Source organism: Delphinus delphis, chromosome 15 (assembly GCF_949987515.2).
Source record: "Delphinus delphis chromosome 15, mDelDel1.2, whole genome shotgun sequence".
Taxonomy (NCBI): Eukaryota; Metazoa; Chordata; class Mammalia; order Artiodactyla; family Delphinidae; genus Delphinus; species Delphinus delphis.
In genome coordinates, this window is record NC_082697.1 from 66,525,777 (window position 1) to 66,548,211 (window position 22,435).

General features: G+C 51.8%; 1 protein-coding gene across 1 annotated transcript; it reads left to right on the forward strand.

Annotated features, from left to right (window-relative positions):
• On the forward strand, positions 1-17,688 carry SDR42E2 (short chain dehydrogenase/reductase family 42E, member 2). The gene is made up of 12 exons (XM_060031010.1): positions 1-86; positions 375-1,170; positions 1,650-1,745; positions 3,018-3,075; positions 3,765-3,883; positions 4,577-4,652; positions 8,570-8,652; positions 10,243-10,380; positions 10,896-10,961; positions 12,584-12,647; positions 14,353-14,426; positions 17,449-17,688. Exons 1-12 carry the CDS (start codon positions 1-3, stop codon positions 17,686-17,688), a joined length of 1,896 nt encoding a protein of 631 aa, XP_059886993.1.
• Positions 17,689-22,435: the final 4,747 nt, after the last annotated feature.

The window sequence follows — 22,435 nt, forward strand, 5'->3', positions numbered from 1 at the left end:
ATGAAGCCCAACCTGGCAGGCTCCTCCCCAGAGGCCTGCAAGGCTGCAGCGCAGGGCGAGCAGAGCTGCCCTGTCTGCCAGGCCTGGGCTGGGGTCTCAAGCCTGGGGTCTGAGTCAGGGCCTGGGCCGGGGCCTGCTGCTGCGTCCAGACCTGGGCTGGGGCCTGGTGCTGGGTCAGGACCTGGACCTGGGCCTGGTACTGTGCCAGGGCCTGGGCCGAGTCCTGGTGCTGCTCCGGGGCCTGGGCTGGGGCCTGGTGTGGCTCTAGAACCTGGATCAAGGCCTGGTGCTGCTTCAGGGGCTGGGCCAGGGACTGGAGCAGTGTCAGGGCCTGGGAAGGAGCCTAGTGCTGTTCTGGGACCCAGACAAGGGTCTGGCGCAGTGTCGGGGCCTGGACCAGGGCCTGGTGCTGCCTCGGGGCCTGGACCAGGGCCTGGTGCTGCTTCGGGGCCTGGACCAGGGCCTGGTGCTGCTTCGGGGCCTGGACCAGGGCCTGGACCAGGGCCTGGTGCTCCTTCGGGGCCTGGACCAGGGCCTGGTGCTGCCTCGGGGCCTGGACCAGGGCCTGGACCGGGGCCTGGTGCTCCTTCGGGGCCTGGACCAGGGCCTGGTGCTGCCTCGGGGCCTGGACCAGGGCCTGGTGCTGCCTCGGGGCCTGGACCAGGGCCTGGTGCTGCCTCGGGGCCTGGACCAGGGCCTGGTGCTGCCTCGGGGCCTGGACCAGGGCCTGGTGCTGCCTCGGGGCCTGGACCAGGGCCTGGTGCTGCCTTGGGGCCTGGATTAGGGCCTGGTACTGCTTCGGGGCCTGGACCAGGGCCTGGTACTGCTTCAGCGCCTGGACAAGCTCTGGGGCCTGGGCCAGGAGCTGGGTCAGTACCTGGTTCAGGAGCTGCACCTTTATCTGGGTCAGGGGTAGGGCCCGGGCCCAGACGGGAATCAGGGGCTGGGCAGAAACCCAGTGAGCCAGTGACAGCCCCAGTGCCAGTACTGCAGCAGAAGACTCAGGCCACACCTGTGCAGGCCTTTAAGCAGAAGGTTCTGGTGACTGGAGGAGGAGGCTACCTGGGCTTTAGCCTGGGTTCCAGCCTGGCCAAGAGCGGCACTTCTGTCATCCTGCTCGACCTCCGCAGACCCCAGTGGGTGCTGTGCCCGGGGACCGAGTTCATCCAGGTGCAGTGATGGCGGGGGGCAGGCTGGTGGTGGAGGTCAGGGGATGGTGTCTGATGTGTAACCGGTGCCTGGCGTTGAAGAGCACAGTCTTCGGAGTCAGACTGTTTAAGCTCCAACTCCAGCTCCCAGCTGGGCAGCCTTGGCCACAGGGTCCCGCACCTCTGAGCCTCGCGTCTTCATCCACAGAAAGGGGACGCTAACAATATCTGCCTCGCAAGGGTCTCGTGGGGAGTTGAGAAGACAGTGCATGTAAAACACTGAGCACAGCCTCTGTGACTTAGCTCCATACGTGGGGCCGATGATGATGAAGACGGCCAGTGGGATCATCTAGTAAATCCTGCCCCACAGCCTGTCTGGGCCCTGCAGGTGCTGGGCCCGGGGTGGGGAGAGGGGCCCGGCCCCGGGACCCGGCACAGCTGTTACCTCTGATTGCCTTGGACCCAGACCTCCTACCTCCGTGTATTCCTTCTCTGTTTCAGGCTGATGTCCGTGACGCAGAAGCCCTGCACCGCGCCTTCGAAGGCGTGGACTGTGTGTTCCACATGGCCTCCTGCGGAATGTCTGGTGCCGAGCAGGTGAGCGCCTCCCACGCAAGGCTTAGGCCCCGGCTCTGCCCGCCCCCTTCATGCCCGGTGTCCATCAGGCTCCTCACCAACTCCAGGGAGGATTTGGGCTACACCCATGGGACCACATGCCAGTTCTGCCGTGTTCTAGCTGCGTGGCTAGGAGAGTTAACCTCTTTGAGCCTCTGTTTCTTCACCTGTAGAGTGAGGACACTATTGGTACTTATGTCACGACCTCCCCAGAGAGCAGTGTAACAGTATCTATCAAAGCACGCAATACCCTTTGACTCAGAAACTACACTTACTTATGTATTTGTAGCATTGTTTTTAATAACAAAACAGGAAATAACTGAAATGCCCATCCGTTGGAGATTATGTAAATAAATTGCGATATAGCTAAACGATGACATTCCAGGCAGCCATTCAAAAGAATGAGGTAACTCGATATGTACTGATAACAGGACAATTTCCAAGGTACGAAAACAGTGTTTGACACTGTTTTTTTTTTTTTTTTAAAAAAGCTATATACTCACACATTGTGTGCGCTGATATTAATGTGTCGATTATCTCTAGAAATACAGAGACTGGTAACAGTCTGGGGAGGGAAAAGGGAGCCTTGGAATCAGGATTGGGAGGGAAATTTCCTCTTCATTGCATTCTTGTTTTACTGTTTGAGTTATTTTTAACCTTGTGACTGTGTTACCTATTGAAAACAACCACAACAAGAATAAATATAGTTTGAAAATCAATAGGGAACCCACCTCTCATGTGGTTGTAGGGATTAAATGAGATGTAAAGGCTTCGCCCAATCCCTGGCGCACAAGCAGCTCTCACTGTAGCCCAGTTGTTTTTATTTTTCAAAGCCCAGCCCTCTCACTTGGGTAGGGACAGTATTACTTGTCCGTCTTACGGATAAGGAAGCTGAGACTTCTAGAGCCAGGAAACAATCCAACACATCTGAGGCTCTTCTCTGTGTCAAGCCCTGTACCATGTCCTCTCATGGGGCTTATTAAATCCTGCTGACCACCCAAGGGGGTCTTCCCTCACTTCATAGATGAGGGAGCTGATGGCCAGAGGGGTGGGTAGAACCTCCCCTGTGGCCCAGGCATATGGGGACGGAAAAGGGCACTAGAGCCCAGGGCCCCCGCACTGCCCATGGGCCCCTCGGGATCCCTGCCTCTGAGCTGCAGCCCCCCCGCCCTGCCACCCAAGCCCAGCCTCATGGCCTCAGCTACAAGGCATGAGACAGCACCCCGACTCTCCCACCTCCATCTTGTCTTTTAGCTGCAAAAAGAGCAGATTGAGTCTATAAATGTTGGAGGCACCAAACTAGTGATTGATGGTAGGCGCTCAGAGCAGAGTGTGACCTGCTGTGTGTTTGTGCTTCTCTCCCCACCCCTGCGCAGGCCCGGCTCTGGGGGACAGGGCAGGGGGACAAAGGTGGGAGCCTCCCCCCGACCCCCGCCCTCCCCAGTAGAGGGCCTGTGGGCAGCACATCCTTCCTGTTCTGCAGGCCTGCCCAGGCCCCGGCATGGGGCTCAGCGTGGCCTCAGTGTGTCTGGGGACGCGGGGAGTGGAGTTTGCACAGAGGGATTAGGGGTTGCGGGCGAGAAAAGTTGCTGGAGCACCAAATTAGAAAACTCACACCTGGGCTCTCTGGGCACGTCCTGCCTTGTCCTGCATTTTTCTCTTTGATTCTAGAGTGTGTTTTCCCTATGTCCCCACTGAGTGAGACTTTCTTCTGACTTGTCCCTGGCAAGCTAGCTAAGGGGCCGCAGCCACACTGAGAAGGAAGAATGAGCCAGCCCGGCCCCCAAGGGCCCAGGGAGCAGGGACTTGACCCCTCCCCAAGTTAAGGGAAGGAGGCTCTTCCGTCCCGAGCCAGGATGTGTGCAGGAGGCTGGGTGGAAGATTTGCCCAAGGAGGTCCCCATGGGTTCCTCCTCAACCAGCTCCCTGCTCACATCAACTGTGTGTGTGTGTGTGTGTGTGTGTGTGTGTGTGTGTGTTGCCGTGTGACCTGTCACTGTAGTTTGTGTCCACCGGCGGGTTCCAAGGCTTGTCTACACCAGCACCGTCAATGTCGCATTCGGCGGGAAGCCCATAGAACAGGGCGATGAGGACTCTGTGCCATATTTCCCACTGGAGAAGGTACCTGGCTTCCAGGAGAGGTGGGCGGGGCCAATGGACTTGGAACCCACAGTCCAAAGGGTAGGGATGGGCGGAGCCAGGGCCAATTTCACAATTCAGGGTAAGACCCAGGAAGAAAGGTCCCCAAAACGGCGTGGCGCCAAAGCCTTCTCCTATTTTGGCTGGTCGTGCCAGTAGGAGCTTTGAATCACATAGACCTGGCCTTGAACCAGCAAAGCCCCTTTCTACTGTGGAACCCTGAGCAAACCGCTTCACTTGGAGGCTCCCCTTCTTCGTCTGGGTGTGATAGCACCACCCTATGGGGACGTGGAGACCAGGAAATGAGTTGATGTATGTGAAAATGCCCCGTGAGCGCTAAAGGCCTCCATGTGAAAAATCCATCCACTCACGTCCAGCATTCACATCCCAGAGCAGGCACTGTGGCTCGCAGGAGCCTCCCCGAATCAGGGAGCCCCTGGTCGTTTTTACTGCTCTGAACTCTCCTGTTCCTGTGGCTCCCACCCAGAGGGAGAGGAAGGGGAGTGGGGCTCAGGGCCTGGCCATTTCCCAGTGGGGGTCCCAGAAGTGAACCCCCATGTGGTCTGAAGCAGAGGTACAGCCCTGGGGCCGGGAGGGCTGGGTGGGCCGGGCAGGTGTGGCCAGCAGTGTCTCTGACCCCCGTTCGGGGGCTCTGTGCTTCCTGTTCTCTGATAGCACGTGGACCACTACTCCCGAACCAAAGCCATTGCTGACCAGTTGATCCTCATGGCCAACGGGACGCCTCTCCCAGGTGAGTACTGGGAGTCCCTGCTCACAGCCAACGTGCATGCCCACTGCTCCCTCCCTGAAGCACATGTGCGACTCTAGCTTATAGCTGGTATGTTCCCAGCTTCCTTCCAAAGAACCCTTCCCCAGGGCCTTGGACATTCGTCATCCGACAAATTCTGAGCACCCACACTCCACCAGGGATACAGCCCGGAAAACGTCAGGCCCAATCTCTGCCCTCACATTGTTCATGTCCTGGTGGGGAGACACTTGAGCTAGTCCACGTCTAGCTCTCTTTTCTGCCATATAGGAGGGCATCCAGTTTTGGGGACCCTCTTTATAAGAGTACAAACTTATGAATATGCATGAAATATAGCCCTTTGGAAGGGCTGTGCAAGTGAGGAGCCCTTCAGTAACTCCCAGAAGAATCGGCCTTGGCTGCCTTACTGGATTGCCTCTTCTTACTGTATTGTGATAGAGAAATAATAGTAGATTAAGGACAGGTGGCAGCATGGCACAGTGGCTAAGCACCCACGTACTGGCATCAGACTGAAATGAGTTCAAATCCAAGCTCCACCGCCTCTCAGCTATGTGATCTTGGGCAATGCACTTACCCTCTCCCAGCCTCGGATTCCTCACCTATGAAAAAATGGATAGTGGAATTTACCTCAAAGAGCTTGGGTGAGAACAAGATAATGATGGGCACTGTTAAAAAAAAAAACCACTAACATGGACATTTTGTGTTTATTGAGTGCTTACTACATGCCAAGCCCTATTTTACACGCTGATTTTACCTGCAAAAGTCTCAATAAATCTTTATAGCGTCCATACGAGGTAAGAACCTTAGCTACCCCTTGCTTTCCAAACTCAGGAGTCAAATATCAATAGATTCAGATAAATTCCTGCTATCTAAATTATCATTATTTGCTTTCTGAAATTCAGAAACTAAAAAGAAACAGAAAACCTGGTTTCCCTCACTGTCTAAACTCAGGAGCCAAGTGGATTTGGAGAACGAAGGTTGTTTGAAATTATAATCCCCAATTTTACAGGAAAGAAAACTGAGACTAAGAGGTTAACTGACTTAGCTCAAGGTCACATAGCTCTTAGGTGGCAGAGGTGGGATTTGAAAACCCCCTCTCCCCCTAGGGGAGTCTAAAACCAGAGCCTGGGGCTTAACCATTGTACTCCACTGTAGCTGTGGCTGAGTAAGTCTCTGAGCATGAAATCTTTTCCCTAAAAGCCTCCCCACCCCACCCTCTCACCCTGGGCCTGTCAAGCCTCAACCCCTTATCCCAGTGGGAACATCCATCTGTGTTTCCCAGGAGTTTGACCCTCGGCAGTTGAATTCTCTTCTCTACCAGGGCCTCCCCTGGCTGGACCAGCAGCCTACAAGCCAGACACCTAATCCTCTGGCTGATAATTATTTATACAAGCATCCCCAGCTTTCCATGGTCAGGAGAGTCATGGATACCCTGGGCGCAGTCCCTCTGTGACGTGGCCACCCAGCGCCCCACTGGCCAGTGTCAGCTGTAGACCAACCAACCTCCCCGCACCATGCCCAGGTGACCCAGAGTTTAAAATTAGCTGCAGGCTGTTTACAGAAAAGCTCACCTGATACCTGCCTTGCAGGAGTCCAGCCACGTCACCCTGGGTGATTTCCAGTCCCTACTACCCAAGCTGGTCCCTGAGACTCTGCCTCTAACCTGGCATGGAGCACCCTGGTCCCTGTAGCAGAGTCCTGAGGCATGCAGACCCCAGCTCCATGTGAATGTGTCGTGTCCTCCTGTCTCTGGGTTCATTAGTGTCCTGGGGCCGCTGGCACAAATTACCACAAACCTGGTGGCTTAAAACAACAGAAATTTCTTCTCTCGCAGTCCCCACAGTTCGCAGTCAGATGTCTGAAATCAAAGTGTCATTTGGGCTGCGATCCCTCCAAAAGTGCGAGGGGAGAATCTTTCCTTGACTCTTGCGGCTTCTGATGGCCCCAGAAGCTTGGGGTCCTTCTTTGGTGTGTGGCTGCGTTGCTCCAGTCTCCTCCTCTGTCTTCACATGGCCTCTCCTCTTCTCCATCTGTCTCTTCTCTGTGAGTCTCTTATAAGGATACCTGACATTGGATTTAGGGCTCGCCCGGATAACCCAGGATCATCTCGTTTTTAGGTCCTTAATTACATCCTCAAAGACCCCTTTTCCAAATAAAGTAGCATCCACAGGTTCCAGGACACCGACATATCTTTTGGGGGCCACTGTTCAACCCAATACACTGGGCCTCATTGTAAAGTGAGGGTTTTGGTGGGGGAGCAGTCAGGGTGTTTGGCTATGACCCGGAGACACTGACCCTGGCTAATTTATGGAGAAAATGGAATTTATACTGGGATAGCCTCTGGAAAATATATTCCAGAAAAATGACCACCAGGGCTCAGAAAGGACAGGGTCAGGGCAGTTCCAGGGACCTGGGAGACAGGAGCTGGTGATCAGTCTCTCAGGGTGAACCCACTCCTGTGATTTTCGATCCCATGTCAGTAATGCACAGAGTCACATTCCTGGGTGAGAACAGGGCATTGGCCCAGCCTGGGTCCCGTGGCTGCCATCTCAGGGAAGAGAGGTGCATCTGGACTGACAGTCCCCCGCTAGACCTGGTGCAAAGGGGAAGCGGCCCCCAAAGGAAGGTGGGCTTCCGGTCCCAGAGGATGGCATACACTAGGCTCCCCAAACTGGAGGCACAGCTGCTTGGGAAACCTGAGCCTTGGAGGAGTGAAACATCTTCCAGGAGACTCCATCTCAGTTAAGGAGTTGGGGTTGGGGATCGAATAATTTACAAATAGTAATTAAAAAAAATTTTAACCTTAAACACAAATGAATTATGAGAATAAATTGAAAATTTTGTAGGTCCTCTGAAGACTTAAAAAGAATATGTTTGGAGCAGCCCTTCAGGCTGTACCCCCAGACTTCCCCTGGGGAGACATGCTCCCACTTCCACCAGTGGGGGCCCCTCAGAAGAGAATTTGGGAAACCCTGGACCAAGCTTTGTCTTGGTCTGGGGACTCTGCTGGCACAGAGCAGTGAGAGTTAGGGGAACAGACCCCCAGCTCTCATGCTGATGGCTCTAGTCTTTTCATTTCTCCATTGGTTGTCTGGAAAGTATAACTGCTACCACGAGTTACAAAGCACCCATTTTCCAGGTGAGGAGACCCAGGCTGAGAGAGCTGAGGGCCTATTTGTTGGTACTGTATCACCAGAGGTATTAGTGGAAAGTGCCTGGACTTTGGTCCCCATCTCAGCTCCGCGAGGCTGAGCTGTGTGCCCTTAGGCAAATCACATCCCTTCTCTGAGCCTTGGTTCTTTTATCCATAAAACAGGAATAATAAGAGCTCCCACCTCATAGGGTGGCTTTGAGGGAAAAATTCCAGGCTTACCAGAGCACCAGACACATAGTAGGACCTCTCTGAGAGCCATCGTGATCCTTATCTGATGACCAGAAAAAGTAAAGTACTATAGCTATTGGCATGAGGACGTGTGGGTCTGTGCGCATCTGTAAAATGGACACAGTAGGACTCTGGGAGTTGAAGGAGGTCATGTCTGCCAAGTGCTGGTTAGACTCTCACGGGCCATGCAGATACCTACATCTAGGTCTTGCCTCTGTTACTGGCCTGAGAGCACTGTGAGGGCAGGGACCATTTCTTGGTCATCCTTGGATTCTTCACAGCATCCATCCCAGGGCCCAGTGCTGAGGGGGGTGGAGGTGGGGAATGTTTGTGAACAGTGTTTGTTGAATGACTGACTGATCGACTGAGAGAATAATTAATTGAATGAGGAAACCCCAAGGCCCTGCCTTCCCCACTAACCTTTCCGGGTAAGAACCAGGAGATGCAGACAGCCTTTCTGTCCCTCTCCCTGCTCATCCACCCCTCCCCAGGCCCCTGACTGCCCTCCCCTGTGTTGTAGGAGGAGGCGCTCTGCGGACATGTGTGCTCCGGCCCCCAGGGATCTACGGCCCCGAAGAGCAGAGGCACCTGCCCCGTGTGGCGGTATGTTGTCCCAGCCCCAGGCCGGAGGCACAGGAGGAGCCTGGCTGATATGTGTGTGAATGGGGACCCACGGTCATCGCGTCAGTCTTAGGGCAGTGTCCCGAGCGGGGGACCCTCAGTTCTGGGAGAAGTCCTGCCCCCATGAGGCCCACCAGGAACAGAGCTCTCGGGGTGCGCCAGCCAGGCCTGGGTACCGGTAGAGGAGACGTGGAGCTATGACCCCAAAGAAGCAGAGGAAACTATTGCCCTGCTCAGATGTGAGCTCCCTAAGGGCCAGATGGCTCATCTCATGCTGCCAGCACCAGGCTTTTCACACAGAAAACCTGTCTCCAGAGAAGGCTGGTTGCCAGGGATATAGCTACAAGGGCCTCTAGATCCTGTCCTCAAATTTCTCACAGCCTAGTCAGGGAGACAGATTCCACAGTCACAGATTCAGGGTGGTAAGGGCTGTGTAGAGGTGAGAGGGAGAAGATGGGAGCACAGCAGAGAGGGCCTGGCAGGGGAGGTCCAGGAGGGTTTCCTGGAGGAACTGATGGCTGTGCTGTTTGGATACAGAAGGAGCTAACCAAGGAAATGGGGTGGTAGAGAGAAAGTGGTCCAAATAGAGGAGACAGCTTGGGCACAAAGCTGGAAATGAAAAACTGTTCCAGGTTTGGGGACAGGTCAGTGAACAAAACAGATGATTCCCGCCCCTGTGGGGTTTATATTCTCACAGGAGGAGAGAGAGAGAATAAACATGATACAATACAAGGAACGTTTGAAGGTGCCAGGGACTATGGAGAAAGAGGAAAAGTGGAGTGGGGTTGGGGGAAGCTGGGGGTGCCGGCAGTCGGGGAGCCTCTTCAAGCAGGGATATTGAGCAACTTGAAGGTGACGAGGTGCATCACACAGCTATCTGGAGGAAGAGCCTTCCAGACAGAGGGAACGGCTAGTCCGAAGCTCTGAGGTGGGGCCCTGCTGGCACGTTCCAGGAGGCCGAATAGCTCGTGCAGAGTGAGCAACAGGGTCGGTGGGAGACACGTCAGAGAGTAGCTGGGGCCAGAGCAGAAGGGCCTCCTCTGCCACCCGGCGCCCGGAAGTTTCTGAGCAGAAGAGACACGATCTGACTTAGGATTCAAAAGGATCCCCCAGCTGCACGGAGAACAGGCCACAGCGGCGGGGGGTGGGGGTGGGGGTGGAAGCAGGGGACCAGTTAGGAGGCTCTTTCAGTGTCCAGGTGAGAGATGAGGGCGGAAGTCAGTACAGTGAGGAGTGGCCGAATTCTGGACAGATTGTAATGGCTGAGACGACTGGGTTTGCAGACGGGTTGGGTGTGGAGCGTGAGGGAGGGGACAGCCAAAGCTGGCTGCAGGCTTTAGGCCTGAGCCCTGGGTGCTGTGGGCTGGGGGTGGGGGGCGGCCAAATGGGGATAAGGCGCTCACAGGACAGGACAAGTCTGCCTTGTCTATCGGGCAGCCAAGTGGAGACTTCCGGAAGGCATGTGGGGCTGGGACAGAGGAGTCCGGCCTGGGAGCCTTCTGCATGTGGATGGAATTTAAAGCCACTCCAGGCTAGGTCTGTGTTTCTCGCCCTCTCCCCCCCCCCCACCAGAGCCACATCAAGAAGAGACTGTTCATGTTCCGATTTGGGGACCGCAGGACGAGGATGAACTGGGTCCACGTGTGCAACCTGGTGCAGGCACACGTGCTAGCAGCCGAGGCCCTCACCGCCAGCAAGGGCTACGTGGCCGTGAGTCTCCTGCAGTGCTCCCCCGACCTTACCCCTCGGGCTGCAGGCGGGTCCCCCATCCCTCGGGGATTCCTGGCTCACACACGACATAGCCCCCCAATTCAAGCTGCCTGAGGGGGTGGGGGGAAAGTGGCCTTTTAGAGCGTCGTTAGCTCCTTGAAATGACCCTGCGAGGTAGGTGTTGTTGAGCCCGGAATTACAGTCCCCGAATGCTAAGCGTTTCACATATATTGTCACCTGCACCTTTACAACAGCCCAAGGGGGAGATGCCATTATTATGCTCCCATTTCTCAGATGAGGAGACTGAGGTACAGAGAGGTTAAGTGACTCCACTGAGGTCATACAGCTAGTCACTTGGCAGCCCCGGAACTCAGAGGGACTTGTTCAGGTCCGTCTCCAGGGCTGCTCAGCAGAAGTGGGGAGTTGGGGCAGCTGCTGGGAGCCATCGGAGAGGGTGGGGTCAGGCGGCGGCGGGCATGTGCCTGACCGTCCCCCTCCCCGCGTGTCCCCCTCAGAGTGGGCAGGCGTACTACATCAATGACGGGGAGAGTGTCAACATCTTCGAGTGGATGGCCCCACTGGTAGGTGCCCGGACACCGCCCCCATCCCAAGTGAGAATTCAGGGATCCCCATGTCTTCTTTCCCTCTCACCTTTTCCCAAAAAATCAGAGGATTTCACATTAAAAACCAGCTCTGGCAACAGTGTCCACTGGGCAACATTGGAACTGGCTGGAGCTGGGTAGTGGCTGCCCCTTTGGGGGGCTGTGCGCTTCCCCAGTTTGCCATAGTCCCTCCCAGCCCGCTTCCTGATTTATGTTGATGTCCTGCCCTGTGGGATTTTGCTTGTGGCCCCCGTACTATGTGGTGAGGCCCTGAAAGAGGTAAGTAGAAGGTAGGCAAAGCACAAAGGAAGGTGTTTGCCCTCGGGCCCCTACGCTGCAGCCCCTCTGAGAGTCCTGGCCTCCTCTCGCAGCAGCCTACAGACTCCAGGAAGGGGTAGACCAGAAACCCCGCGCTGGAGGATACATCCTGGGGGCATTCAGGCCCTTTGCATGTCACCTCTTAACAGCTTTATTGAGATATAATTTATAGACCATACAGTTCACCTATTGAAAGCGTACAAGTCGATGCTTTTTAGTCTGAGTTGTGCGACCATCAGCAAAACACGTTTTAGAACATTTTGTCACCTTCCCAGAAAAGAACCTCCCCAAACCATACCTTTTAGCTGTCACTTCTATTTACCTCTCACCCCACCCCACCCCTAGCCATAGGCAACCACTAAGCTACTTCCTGCTTCTGTAGATTTGCCTGTTCTGGACATTTCCTATGAATGGAATCATACAGTATGTGGGCTTTGTGTTAAGTTTCTTTCGTTTAGCATGTTTTCAAGGTTCATCCGTGTTGTGGATGTGTCATAAAGTACTTCATTCTCTTTTATTGCCAAAAAGATATTTCATTCAATCGCTGTGCCACATTTGGTTAATCCGTTCATCAATTGATAGAAATTTGGGTTTTCCATTTTGGGCCTGTTATCAGTAATGCTGTATGAACATTCGTGTGTAACTAGTTGTGTGGACATATTTTCTCATTTCTGTTGGGTATATACCTAGGAGTGGAATTGCTGGATCATACGGTAACTCTATGTTTAACCTTTTGAGTTACTGCCAGACTGTTTTCCAAAGTGGCTGCACTATTTTACATTCCCACCAGCAGTGTAAGAGGGTTCCCGTTTCTCCACATCCTGTCAACACTTGTTATTATCTGTCTTTTTGACCTGGAGGGTTTTCATACAAGTGAAGACCTCAGTTCATCCTATGCCAGCCCATCTCTTCATGCTTCTCCCACCACCCTCCACACGTATCCTTTTCTTTTTTTAATTTAATAGCAGACAAACAGATTCTAGAAAATAATCAGATTCTATATAAGTGCCTTAGAGTGTCTTTGGGTGTACGCAGATGTAAAAAATAACTAAATGATGGGACTGCACCCTATGCAGTCAGTTCCTACTTAGTTTTCCAGGTCACAGTGCGGGCTTCATTTGAAGACTGGTGTAAACTTGGGGCTGGCTGTGGGGTCTGCCCCCTTTGGTGGGCAGCTGAGGAGGGGCCAGGAGGTGCTCTGCTGGCCCTGGGGTAAAGGCAACACGTGGCCTATACCAGCCCCCCAAGGATCTGTTCTCACCTCAAGCCATGTTTCCTTGCAGTTTGAGAAGCTGGGGTACAGCAAGCCCTGGATCCAGGTTCCTACTTCCTGGGTTTACCTGTCAGGTGAGGAAAGGAGTGTGTATGTGAAAGCCCTCCACGTGCCAGATGTACACTCATTCCCTCATTTTAAACCCAGAGCCAGGACCTGGCTGAGGCGAGTGGGGCACTGAGAGCACAAAATTTAAGGAAACCCTCGCTCGCAGGAGTCAAATGCTCCAAGCCCCACCTGCACTTGCCCAGCCCTGAGAGCAAGTGCCTCCTTAAATTTTGCACTCGAGGCACCTCACTCCCCTCACCCTAGTCCTAGCCCTGTTTAAACCCTATCCCACTTGCAAGGTGGGTGGGGTTAGGCCCATTGTAAAGATGAGGCAACTGAGGCTCTGAGACGTTAGCAACCTGCCCATGGTGCCCCAGTCCCACTTGCAAGGTGGGTGGGGTTAGGCCCATTGTAAAGATGAGGCAACTGAGGCTCTGAGACGTTAGCAACCTGCCCATGGTGCCCCAGTCCCACTTGCAAGGTGGGTGGGGTTAGGCCCATTGTAAAGATGAGGCAACTGAGGCTCTGAGAGGTTAGCTACCTGCCCATGGTGCCCCAGTGAGAAAGTGGGAGAGGCAGAATTCCCACTGGGCTCCGCTGACTGCGCAGCCCACGCCCAGTCCTGCTGCCTGTGCTGGAATGCCCCATCCCCCAAGGTCGCCCTGGAGTTAAGGCTGCTTTTGGACATGTGAGGGTTCCGTTTGACCCTAGAGTCTCCTCCTCACCCTGAAGGTCAGTCTCCACTCTCACGCCCCAGCTTCCCTATTGCTGGCCTCCTTCCAGCTGGAATGAGCACGGGCTTCAGGCTTGGAGTGATCAGCCCGAGGGGGCAGGTGGCCCCCAAGTCACAGATAACTGTGTTCCTGGAAAACCTCAGCTGGATCTCTTGCACTTTAAATGCATTGGGGGACTTCCCTGGTGGTCCGGTGGTTAAGACTCCGCATTTCCAATGCAGAGGATGTGGGATCGATCCCTGGTCTGGGAACTAAGATCCCACGTGCTGCACAGCGCAGGCAAAAAAAAATAATAATAAGGCATTGGGATGCCCGCCATTTAAAGCAGGGGTTTGCACATTTTTGTCCCCCAAGGTGCCCACACAGGATGACTTCCCCTGCACAGCATCACCACCAGGACTGACACTCCTTGACCCCCAGCTGAGAAAGGTTCAACCGCAGGTCCTGGCGGTTTTGGAGACTGTCTATAAATTCCCAGTTCCCAGTGAGCTGACTGTAAACTCAGTGCTTCTTAACTTTGGCTGCACAGTAGAATCACCTGGGAGCTTTTAAAAATGCCTCAGCCACACCCCCAGACCAATTACCTCAGCATCCGCAGGAAGCAAGGGGGTGGGGGAAGAAGGAACATTTTAAAAAGTGCAGCCCAGGCTGAGTTGAACCACCGTTCCCACTTCTTTCTCCCTGACTCAAGAGAGCATATCGGGATAGAAGTGCGTGAGAGAGACGTGATTGTAGAGATCACTTTGAATCTGCTCAGATTTATTTTAAAATGTCAGTCTTTTAATATTAATAATAACTTACTTGTGACATATTTCACAGCCAAACAAGGCACCCCAGGACTGCTGATTTAAAGGAATCCAAGGACAGGAAAACTTGGCAACGTGAAGACTCCCCCTAGCAAAGCAAATAATGCCCCCAACTGACTTGTCTCTGACGACCTCCCTGGAGTTTGCCTAGAGCAGGCCCCCTGGTCACTGGTCCCTCTCTCCCCACACAGCCACGGTGATGGAGTATTTGCACCTGGCCCTGAAGCCCATCTGCAGCCTCCCGCCGCTGCTCACCCGGAGTGAGGTAAGTGGGCTGCTGTGAGGGGAGCCCCTGTGTCCTGGTGCCCCTCACTTGCCTTCCTGCCCCTTCTCCACTGCCACAAACCCTCACCTTTTGACACCGTAACTGGATGCTTGTCTGAGGTCTCAGAACCTGCCATGTGGGCTCAAATCTAGGGCCAGCTCCTGTATAACATCCCAACCTCTGAGCTTCTGCTGAGGCTGTGCTCTCTTGGTCTGAAGGGCAACAGCTCCAAGCCCATCCTTTTTTTTTTTTTTTTTTGTGGTACGTGGGCCTCTCACTGTTGTGGCCTCTCCCGTTGCGGAGCACAGGCTCCGGACGCGCAGGCTCAGCGGCCATGGCTCAAGGCCAGCCGCTCCGCGGCATGTGGGATCTTCCCGGACCGGGGCACGAACCCGTGTCCCCTGCATCGGCAGGCGGACTCTCAACCACTGCGCCACCAGGGAAGCCCAAGCCCATCCTTTATCACTGTCATTTCATTCATAAGCAGTTTGTCTTCCCAGCCAGACTGGAGGCTCCCAAAGGCAGGTTCCATGAAATGCACTTTTTGGAATGTCATTCCTCCCAATAACTGTCAATACACACACACACACACACACACACACACACACACACACAGCCTGTTGATTCGAGGCTCACAGTTCCTGCTCACTGAAGAATAAGTATATATTAAGTACCTACTGTGTTAAGAACACTGTTCTCAAATAATGATGATGCAGTTTTCTATTTGCATATACAGTTTAAAAGAGAGGGTGTTTTAATGCAGGTTGTAAACAGTAAAGCAACAAGTGGTGTTTGGTGTTATTTGCAAAATCCTTCCAGTCCACTCTCTCATTTGATTGTCCCTGATGCTCTGTTAAGTTTGGAGGGGCAGAAAGATTATGATCTCATTTAATGGTGAGAAACTGAGCACTAGAGAAATAAGTGATTTGTCCAAGCTCCCACCATTCTGGAATTGGCTTCACATTCCAAGCTCAGTGCTCTCCACCTCAGAGAATTGAGAATGGGCCACAGAAAGACGCAGTTCCCTATGGTCTCTCCTTTGAACCGTCTGGACTAGCAGAGGAAAGAGAATAATGAAAATAGGGACCATCTATAGAGTGTGAAATGCCAGGCACTGTGTTTATCTCATTTAATCTTCACAACTACTCTACACTGTGGATTCTGTTATTATCACCTCCATGTACAGAGAAGGAAATGAAACACTCAGCGGGGGGAGGGGGAGGGGTGAAATAACCTGGCTCATGACCATTCCCTTAGGTAGCAGCATCGAGATTTGAACCCAGAGGAGACCTAAATGATTTCAAGCTTAACCACTAGCTTGTGAAATGTCAGGAATCATAGTCACATAAAATAGCTGCCGAAGTGCTGCTGAGTTGTGGTCGGGTAGGGAGCCGGCTCCCCTCTCTCTCCACTCACTGGTGGGTTTCCTTGTTCAACTCGGGGCGGGGCAAAGGATCCCTAGTTAGCTGGGAAGTTTCTGGGCACTGTAGCTCGGGCGCCCTCTTCTGGTCAGTCTATGACACACCAACTAGCCCTCTAGTTTGACTTCATAGCCTTTTTTCATTCGTTTGACATGTATTGAGCACCTAATGTAGGCCAGGCACTGTGCTGGGGAGTGGAGGCAAGGCAGTCCTTGCTTTCTATTCGCACATACAGTTTAAAAGAGAGGATGTTTTAATGCAGATTGTAAACAGTAAAGCAACAAGTGGTGTTTGGTGTTATTTGCAAAATCCTTCCAGTCCACTCTCTCATTTGATTGTCCCTGATGCTTTGCTAAGTTAGGAGGGGCAAAAAGATTATGATCTCATTTAATGGTGAGCTCACAGTCCAAAGGGGAAGACAGCCCAGCAAGGGCTATACTGGGGGAAATAATGAGGAACTTCAGAGTACACAGAAGGGGCACCTAAGCCAATTCTGAGGAAGTTAAGGAGGCTTCCCAAAGGAGGTGACATCTAAGCCTGACATCTGAGAATGCTGTGTCCCAGGACCCTGCCTATCTAGTTCACAGCTGTACCCGCCAAAGCCCTGAATTTACTAGCTGAGGCAAAAAAGGACAAGAACTGGCCTCTCTCCCTCTCTCCTCACACAAGCATCCAAGACCAGGGGCTTGACCCCAAGGGCTGTTTCAGGGCCACTGCAGAATCAAGCAGCTAGTGGACTCCTTCCCAGTGTCCAGCTGAGGAACAAAAGGCAAAGAAATGAGTCAGGTGGGAGGGTATCTTCTGAATCCTAGCATAGCTGGGAAGGGCATGAGCTAGAGTTTGGCTTCTCTGTGTGACCCTGGGCTAGTCACTTAACCTCTCTGATCTTCAATTTTCAAAAGAGGAGATGGTGGTATTACCACTTCAGAAGATTAAATGAGATATGGCCTAGAAAGTATTTAGCGCATGACAGGCACCGAGTGCTTACTCAGTAATTGTTGTTGTCAGCACTACCTTTGAAGCCTGTGGGACCCAGGCCATCTGGCATCAGGAAACGCAGCTTCAAACCCTGGAGAGAGTAATCACTTATGCATAATTGAATTCCTCTCTTAGGGAAGCTCAGTTAAATCAGCCAGGGCGTGAAGCTTGCACCCTGGAGCCTGCCTGCCCGGACTCCATCTGGGGCTGTGGGCTGAAAAGTGAAGGATGTTTCCTGGAGACAAGTTTTCCGGATAGCTGCACTCAGGCCACAGGCAGAATGTATCAGGGCCTCCTGAGCCCCGGCATCGTGCTAGGGCCGGGGAAGGGGAGTGCAGAGGTGGGGCCTTTACTTTTGGGGGACTGAGGAGTTCAGTAGGCTGGGGAGATGCAGAAAATGTATCCTGGAGGCGGCCCCCCCCCGAGGAAAATGGAGGTGGAAGAGAGACAGGAAGTCCTCCCCATGAGGGCGTCGCAGACGCAAGATCCAGCATAGAGGTCCTTTTAAATCTCTGTGCGACGGAAGGGAAATCCCTACCCTCTCTTATCCGAGTGAAACGTGGTAGAGGTTGCTCCCCACGCCCACTAGTCCCGTCCCTCGGCTGCCCCGCCTCTCCCCGCAGGTGCGCAGCGTGGCCGTGACGCACACCTTCCAGATCGCTAAGGCCCGCGCTCAGCTTGGCTACGTGCCCGACAAGTTCAGCTTCGCAGACGCCGTGGAGCGATACGTGCAGTCGACGGGCCAGGGAACCCGCGGCTCCACAGCGCGGACGCTCCTGCGGCTGCTGCTCGGGCTGCTGCTGCTCCTTGGCCTGCTCGTGCTGGCCCTGCACTTCCTAGGCCCGCGGCCGTTCGTCGTCTGACCATCGTCGCCGGCCTGTCCCTGCCCCTGCTTCGCCTTCAGGACTTGGACCAGACCCTGCTCCGCCCTCCGTACTTGGGCGCTCCCTTGAGTCCTGGGCTTGTCCCTGCCCCACCCTCTGGGCTTGGATCTGCCTAGCAGGTCTTCCGCTTGGATATTCCGGCGTTCTAACCCCGCCCCTGTCCCGCCCCCTGGGTTTCGACGTGCCCTGCCCCGCCTCTTGAGCCCTGACCACGCCCCTTCCCCTCCCTCCGGCCTTGGTCTCCCTCTGACCTGGCCGGGATGCCTACGAGAAGGTCCTATCTTCACAGCCTGCTCCGCCTTCCAGGCCTTCTCCCCGCCCCTGCCCAGGCCTGGCCCGCCCCCGCGTTCTCCCCTGCTCTGGTCCGCCCCGTTTCTGGCTCTAGCCGAACGCCTGAATCTCCTCGCCTTGGTTTCTCCTTTGGTAACTAGACTTGCTCATCCCTCTTGGTCGGTCCCTCTCCTCTCCTGTTTGTGATTCAGCCTTAGCCCCATCCCCTCCCGTCTGGCTCCACTCCTAGGGGCCTAGCTGCAGCTGCTCGTGCAGCTGGCCTGACGTTTGCAAGTTTTCGCTGGCTGCTGCTACCTCTCTAGGGACACGGACCCTCCTCGCTGCCCGAGCTTCTCTGTGCTTGTCCTGAGATCGTCTCGGGATCTTGGATTAGACCCCTTCTAGGAGCACTGGGTTTGATCAGCCGCTATGCTTATGTTTTGGGTTCGCTCACTCATGCAGGTCTCCCTGTGTGTTGATAGACAGGGTTGGAAGGACACCTGAGACCCAGGCTTCTGCCCAGCCCAACTTGGCCTTTTTGGGTTTCCGGTGCATGAGTCTGGGGATGACTCAGTAAGCACAGACTTCAATACCAGAAGGGACATCAAAAAAGGAAAATTAAAAAAATTTTTTTAGGGTGGTCAAAAGATACAAACTTCCAGTTAGTTATAAAGTAAATAAATTATGGGGGTGAAATGTACAGCCTGGTAACTATAGTTAATAATACAGTATTGTATAAATGAACGTTGCTGAGAGTAGATCTTACGTTTTCATCACAAGAAAAATAATTGGAACTCTGTGTGGTGATGGAATTTAACTAGACATTGTGATCATTTCACAATATATATATATATGGCAAATAATTATGTTGTACAGCTGAAACTAATGTAATGTTACATGTCAATTAAGTCTCAAAAAAAAACCTTTAAAAAATTGGATCTCTCTAAAAAGTACCAATATAGTAATAATGGGAATTATTAGAAATTAGTTGGTCATATTTTTTGTTTTACTATCGCTTCAATTTGTTAATGAGGGGGCCAGTAGTGATCACTATAATCTTTAATGTTTAAACCACAAAATTTTTTAATCCAGCACTGCTCTCCACAGAAACAGTGCCTCCCTATCATTTTGGTATCAATTGTGAATACCAAAATATTAGTGTGTAAATACATCTGTATATATATCATAATATGCACACGTGGAATTGGCTGATAAAACTATGGATCCTAGCAGAGAAGAAAACCATCACAAGCCTAAAGAAATCTGTGACGGGGTCGGGGGGAGCAAATGTGTTAGGGCCAACGTGGCCATCGCCCGGCGTGGGCATCAGCAGTATGTCCTCTGCTGAACAATTAAGAAAGTTCGTGAAGCAGTTCAAAAATGTGTGCTCCTGTTTGCTCTGTTGAATTTGCATGTGTGTATATAATTTTTAAAAGCTCAGTAATAATCCTTTATGCTTTGTTTATGCTTTATCCTTTATGTTTAATGCTTGACAGTTTGAAAGAGCTTGCATCTGTATGCTCGTACTTAATTCTCAGGCCCACCCTTACATAGAGCTTATTATTCTTATTTTATAAATAAGGAAACTGGGGTTGCCTAACTTCAAAGAGTAGAGGAGGGTGGGGGTCACTTCTCTACAGGCGGGGTAATTTGGAGGACCTGCCCAAGGCCCATTGGCCTAAACACGACACATGGTTATTTCTGCTTTTCTGCACCTTAGCCACGTCAGGGCTTGGGTTGAGCTCTGGGATCTTTCTCAGTCTCAGATCCACAAACCTCAGGCCATTTGGGGCTTTCTTTCTTCTCAGTAACATGCTTGCATGTAAACTCACCTTCTCCTCTGGCTTTCTCTACCAGTCCTGAGAAATCTGTTCTTAGGGCAGGGAAAACAGGTTTTCACTGTTCACATAATCTTCTAGATCTTTTGTCTACCGCCAAACCTCAGCTTGTGAAACCCAAAAGCAAAATCGATTTCTTTGTTTTCTGGATTTCTCTAAGTCATCTCTTCCCCTGAAAGTAGACTGTCTAAACCCTGGGCATGGGGCCAGCATGGGTCACTATGCCAGAAAGCTTCCTTCCTCTCAAGTGTCTTCACCCAATGGGAAACGAGGTAGCACTTCCACCCAGCAGAGGAACCAAGTGCCCATGAGGATTTTAGAGGCTGCCCAGATAACCACCCTCCGTGAGGTTCTTTTTTTTTTTCTTGTATACCTTCTCATAGATATTTTATTTTAAATATTTATTGGAAATAGTTGATTTACAGTGTTGTGTTAGTTTCAGGTGTACAGCAAAGTGAATCAGTTCTACATATACATATATCCATGCTTTTTTAGATTATTTTCCTATATAGGTCATTACAGAGTATTGAGTAGTTGCCTGTGTCATACATAGGTCCTTATTAGTTATCCATTTTATATATAGTAGTGTGTATGTGTCAATCCCAATCTCCCAATTTATCCCCGCCCTTTCCCTCCTGGTAACCGTAAGTTTGTTTTCTACAGCCGTGAAAACTCCAGTAAGTTCATGTGTACATTTTTTAGATTCCACATATTAGTGATAGCATATGATATTTGTCTTTGTCTGACTTACTTCACTCAGTATGACAATCTCTAGGTCTATCCATGTTGCTGCAAATGGCATTATTTCATTCTTTTTTATGACTGAGTAATATTCAATTGCATGTATGTACCACATCTTCTTTATCCATTCCTCTGTCTATGGACATTTAGGTTGCTTCCATGTCCTGGCTATTGTAAATTGTGCTGCAATGAACACTGGGGTGCGTGTATCTTTTCAAATTAAGGTTTTCTCCAGATATATGGCCAGGAGTGGGATTGCTGGATCATATGGTAGCTCTATTTTTAGGTTTTTTGTTTTTTTTTTTTTTTGCGGTACGCGGGCCTCTCACTGTTGTGGCCTCTCCTGTTGCAGAGCACAGGCTCCGGACGCACAGGCTCAGCGGCCATGGCTCACGGGCCCAGCTGCTCCGCGATATGTGGGATCTTCCCGGACCGGGGCACGAACCCGTGTGCCTTGTATCGGCAGGCGGACTCTCAACCACTGCGCCACCAGGGAAGCCCTTATTTTTAGTTTTTTAAGGAACCTCCATACTGTTCTCCATAGTGGCTGTACCAATTTACATTCCCACCAACAGTGCAGGAGGGTTCCCTTTTCTCCACACCCTCTCCAGCATTCATTGTTTGTAGATTTTTTGATGATGGCCATTCTGACTGGTGTGAGGTGATAGCTCACTGTAGTTTTGATTTGTATTTCTCTAATAATGAGTGATGTTAAGCATCTTTTCATGTACTTTTTGGCCATCTGTATGTCTTCTTTGGAGAAATGTCTATTTAGATCTTCTGCCCATTTTTTGATTGGGTTGTTTTTTTGATATTGAGCTGCGTGAGCTGTTTTTATATTTTGGAAATTAATCCCTTGTCGGTTGTTTCATTTGCAACTATTTTCTCCCATTCTGTAGGTTGTCTTTTCGTCTTGTTTATGGTTTCCTTTGCTGTGCAAAGGCTTCTAAGTTTAATTAGTTCCCATTTGTTTATTTTTATTTTCATTACTCTAGGAGGTGGATTAAAAAAGATCTTGCTGCAATTTATGTCAGAGAGTGTTCTGCCTATGTTTTCCTCTAAGGGTTTTATAGTATGCGGCCTTACATTTAGGTCTTTAATCTGTTTTGAGTTTATTTTTGCGTATAGTGTTAGGGAGTGTTCTAATTTTGAGACAGCAAGTAGGAAGCGGTCCTAGCTTTCTTGGAGACACTAAGCAGAAGCATTATAAACGCAGAAAAAAGAGTCATTACTGTGGGCAGCTCAAAGTGAAATAGCCAATCAGGATGGACCATTAAGGCGAATTCATAAACTTTCCATTATGGGTGATGGAGCTATTCCCCTTTGTAGACCCAATGCCAGGCGTCTAAAACATCATCTGGTCTCTCTCATCTTAAAAATGTTTCTCTTGGGCTTCCCTGGGGGCGCAGTGGTTGAGAGTCCGCCTGCCGATGCAGGAGACACGGGTTTGTGACCCGGTCCGGGAAGATTCTACGTGCCGCAGAGCGGCTGGGCCCGTGAGCCATGGCCGCTGAGCCTGCGCGTCCGGAGCCTGTGCTCCGCAACGGGAGAGGCCCCAACAGTGAGAGGCCCGCGCATCGCCAAAAAAAAAAATTTCTCTTGACTCCGCATTCCCCCTCCCGCTACTGCTACCATCACTCATCAAATTTCATGATGAGATGTCCACACTTATGTTTCCATTTCTTCTCTTCAACTCACACCAAAATGGCTTTAATTAAGGTCATCAATGACCTTGTCCACAAATCATAAAACCAAAGAATATTTTTCAGTCTTTATTCTGCCAAGTCTCTTCTGCATAGTTGGCTACTCCCTCCTTCTTGCCATAATCTTCTTGACAACAATCTATATGACAACACACCTGTCTTCCACTTGTGTCT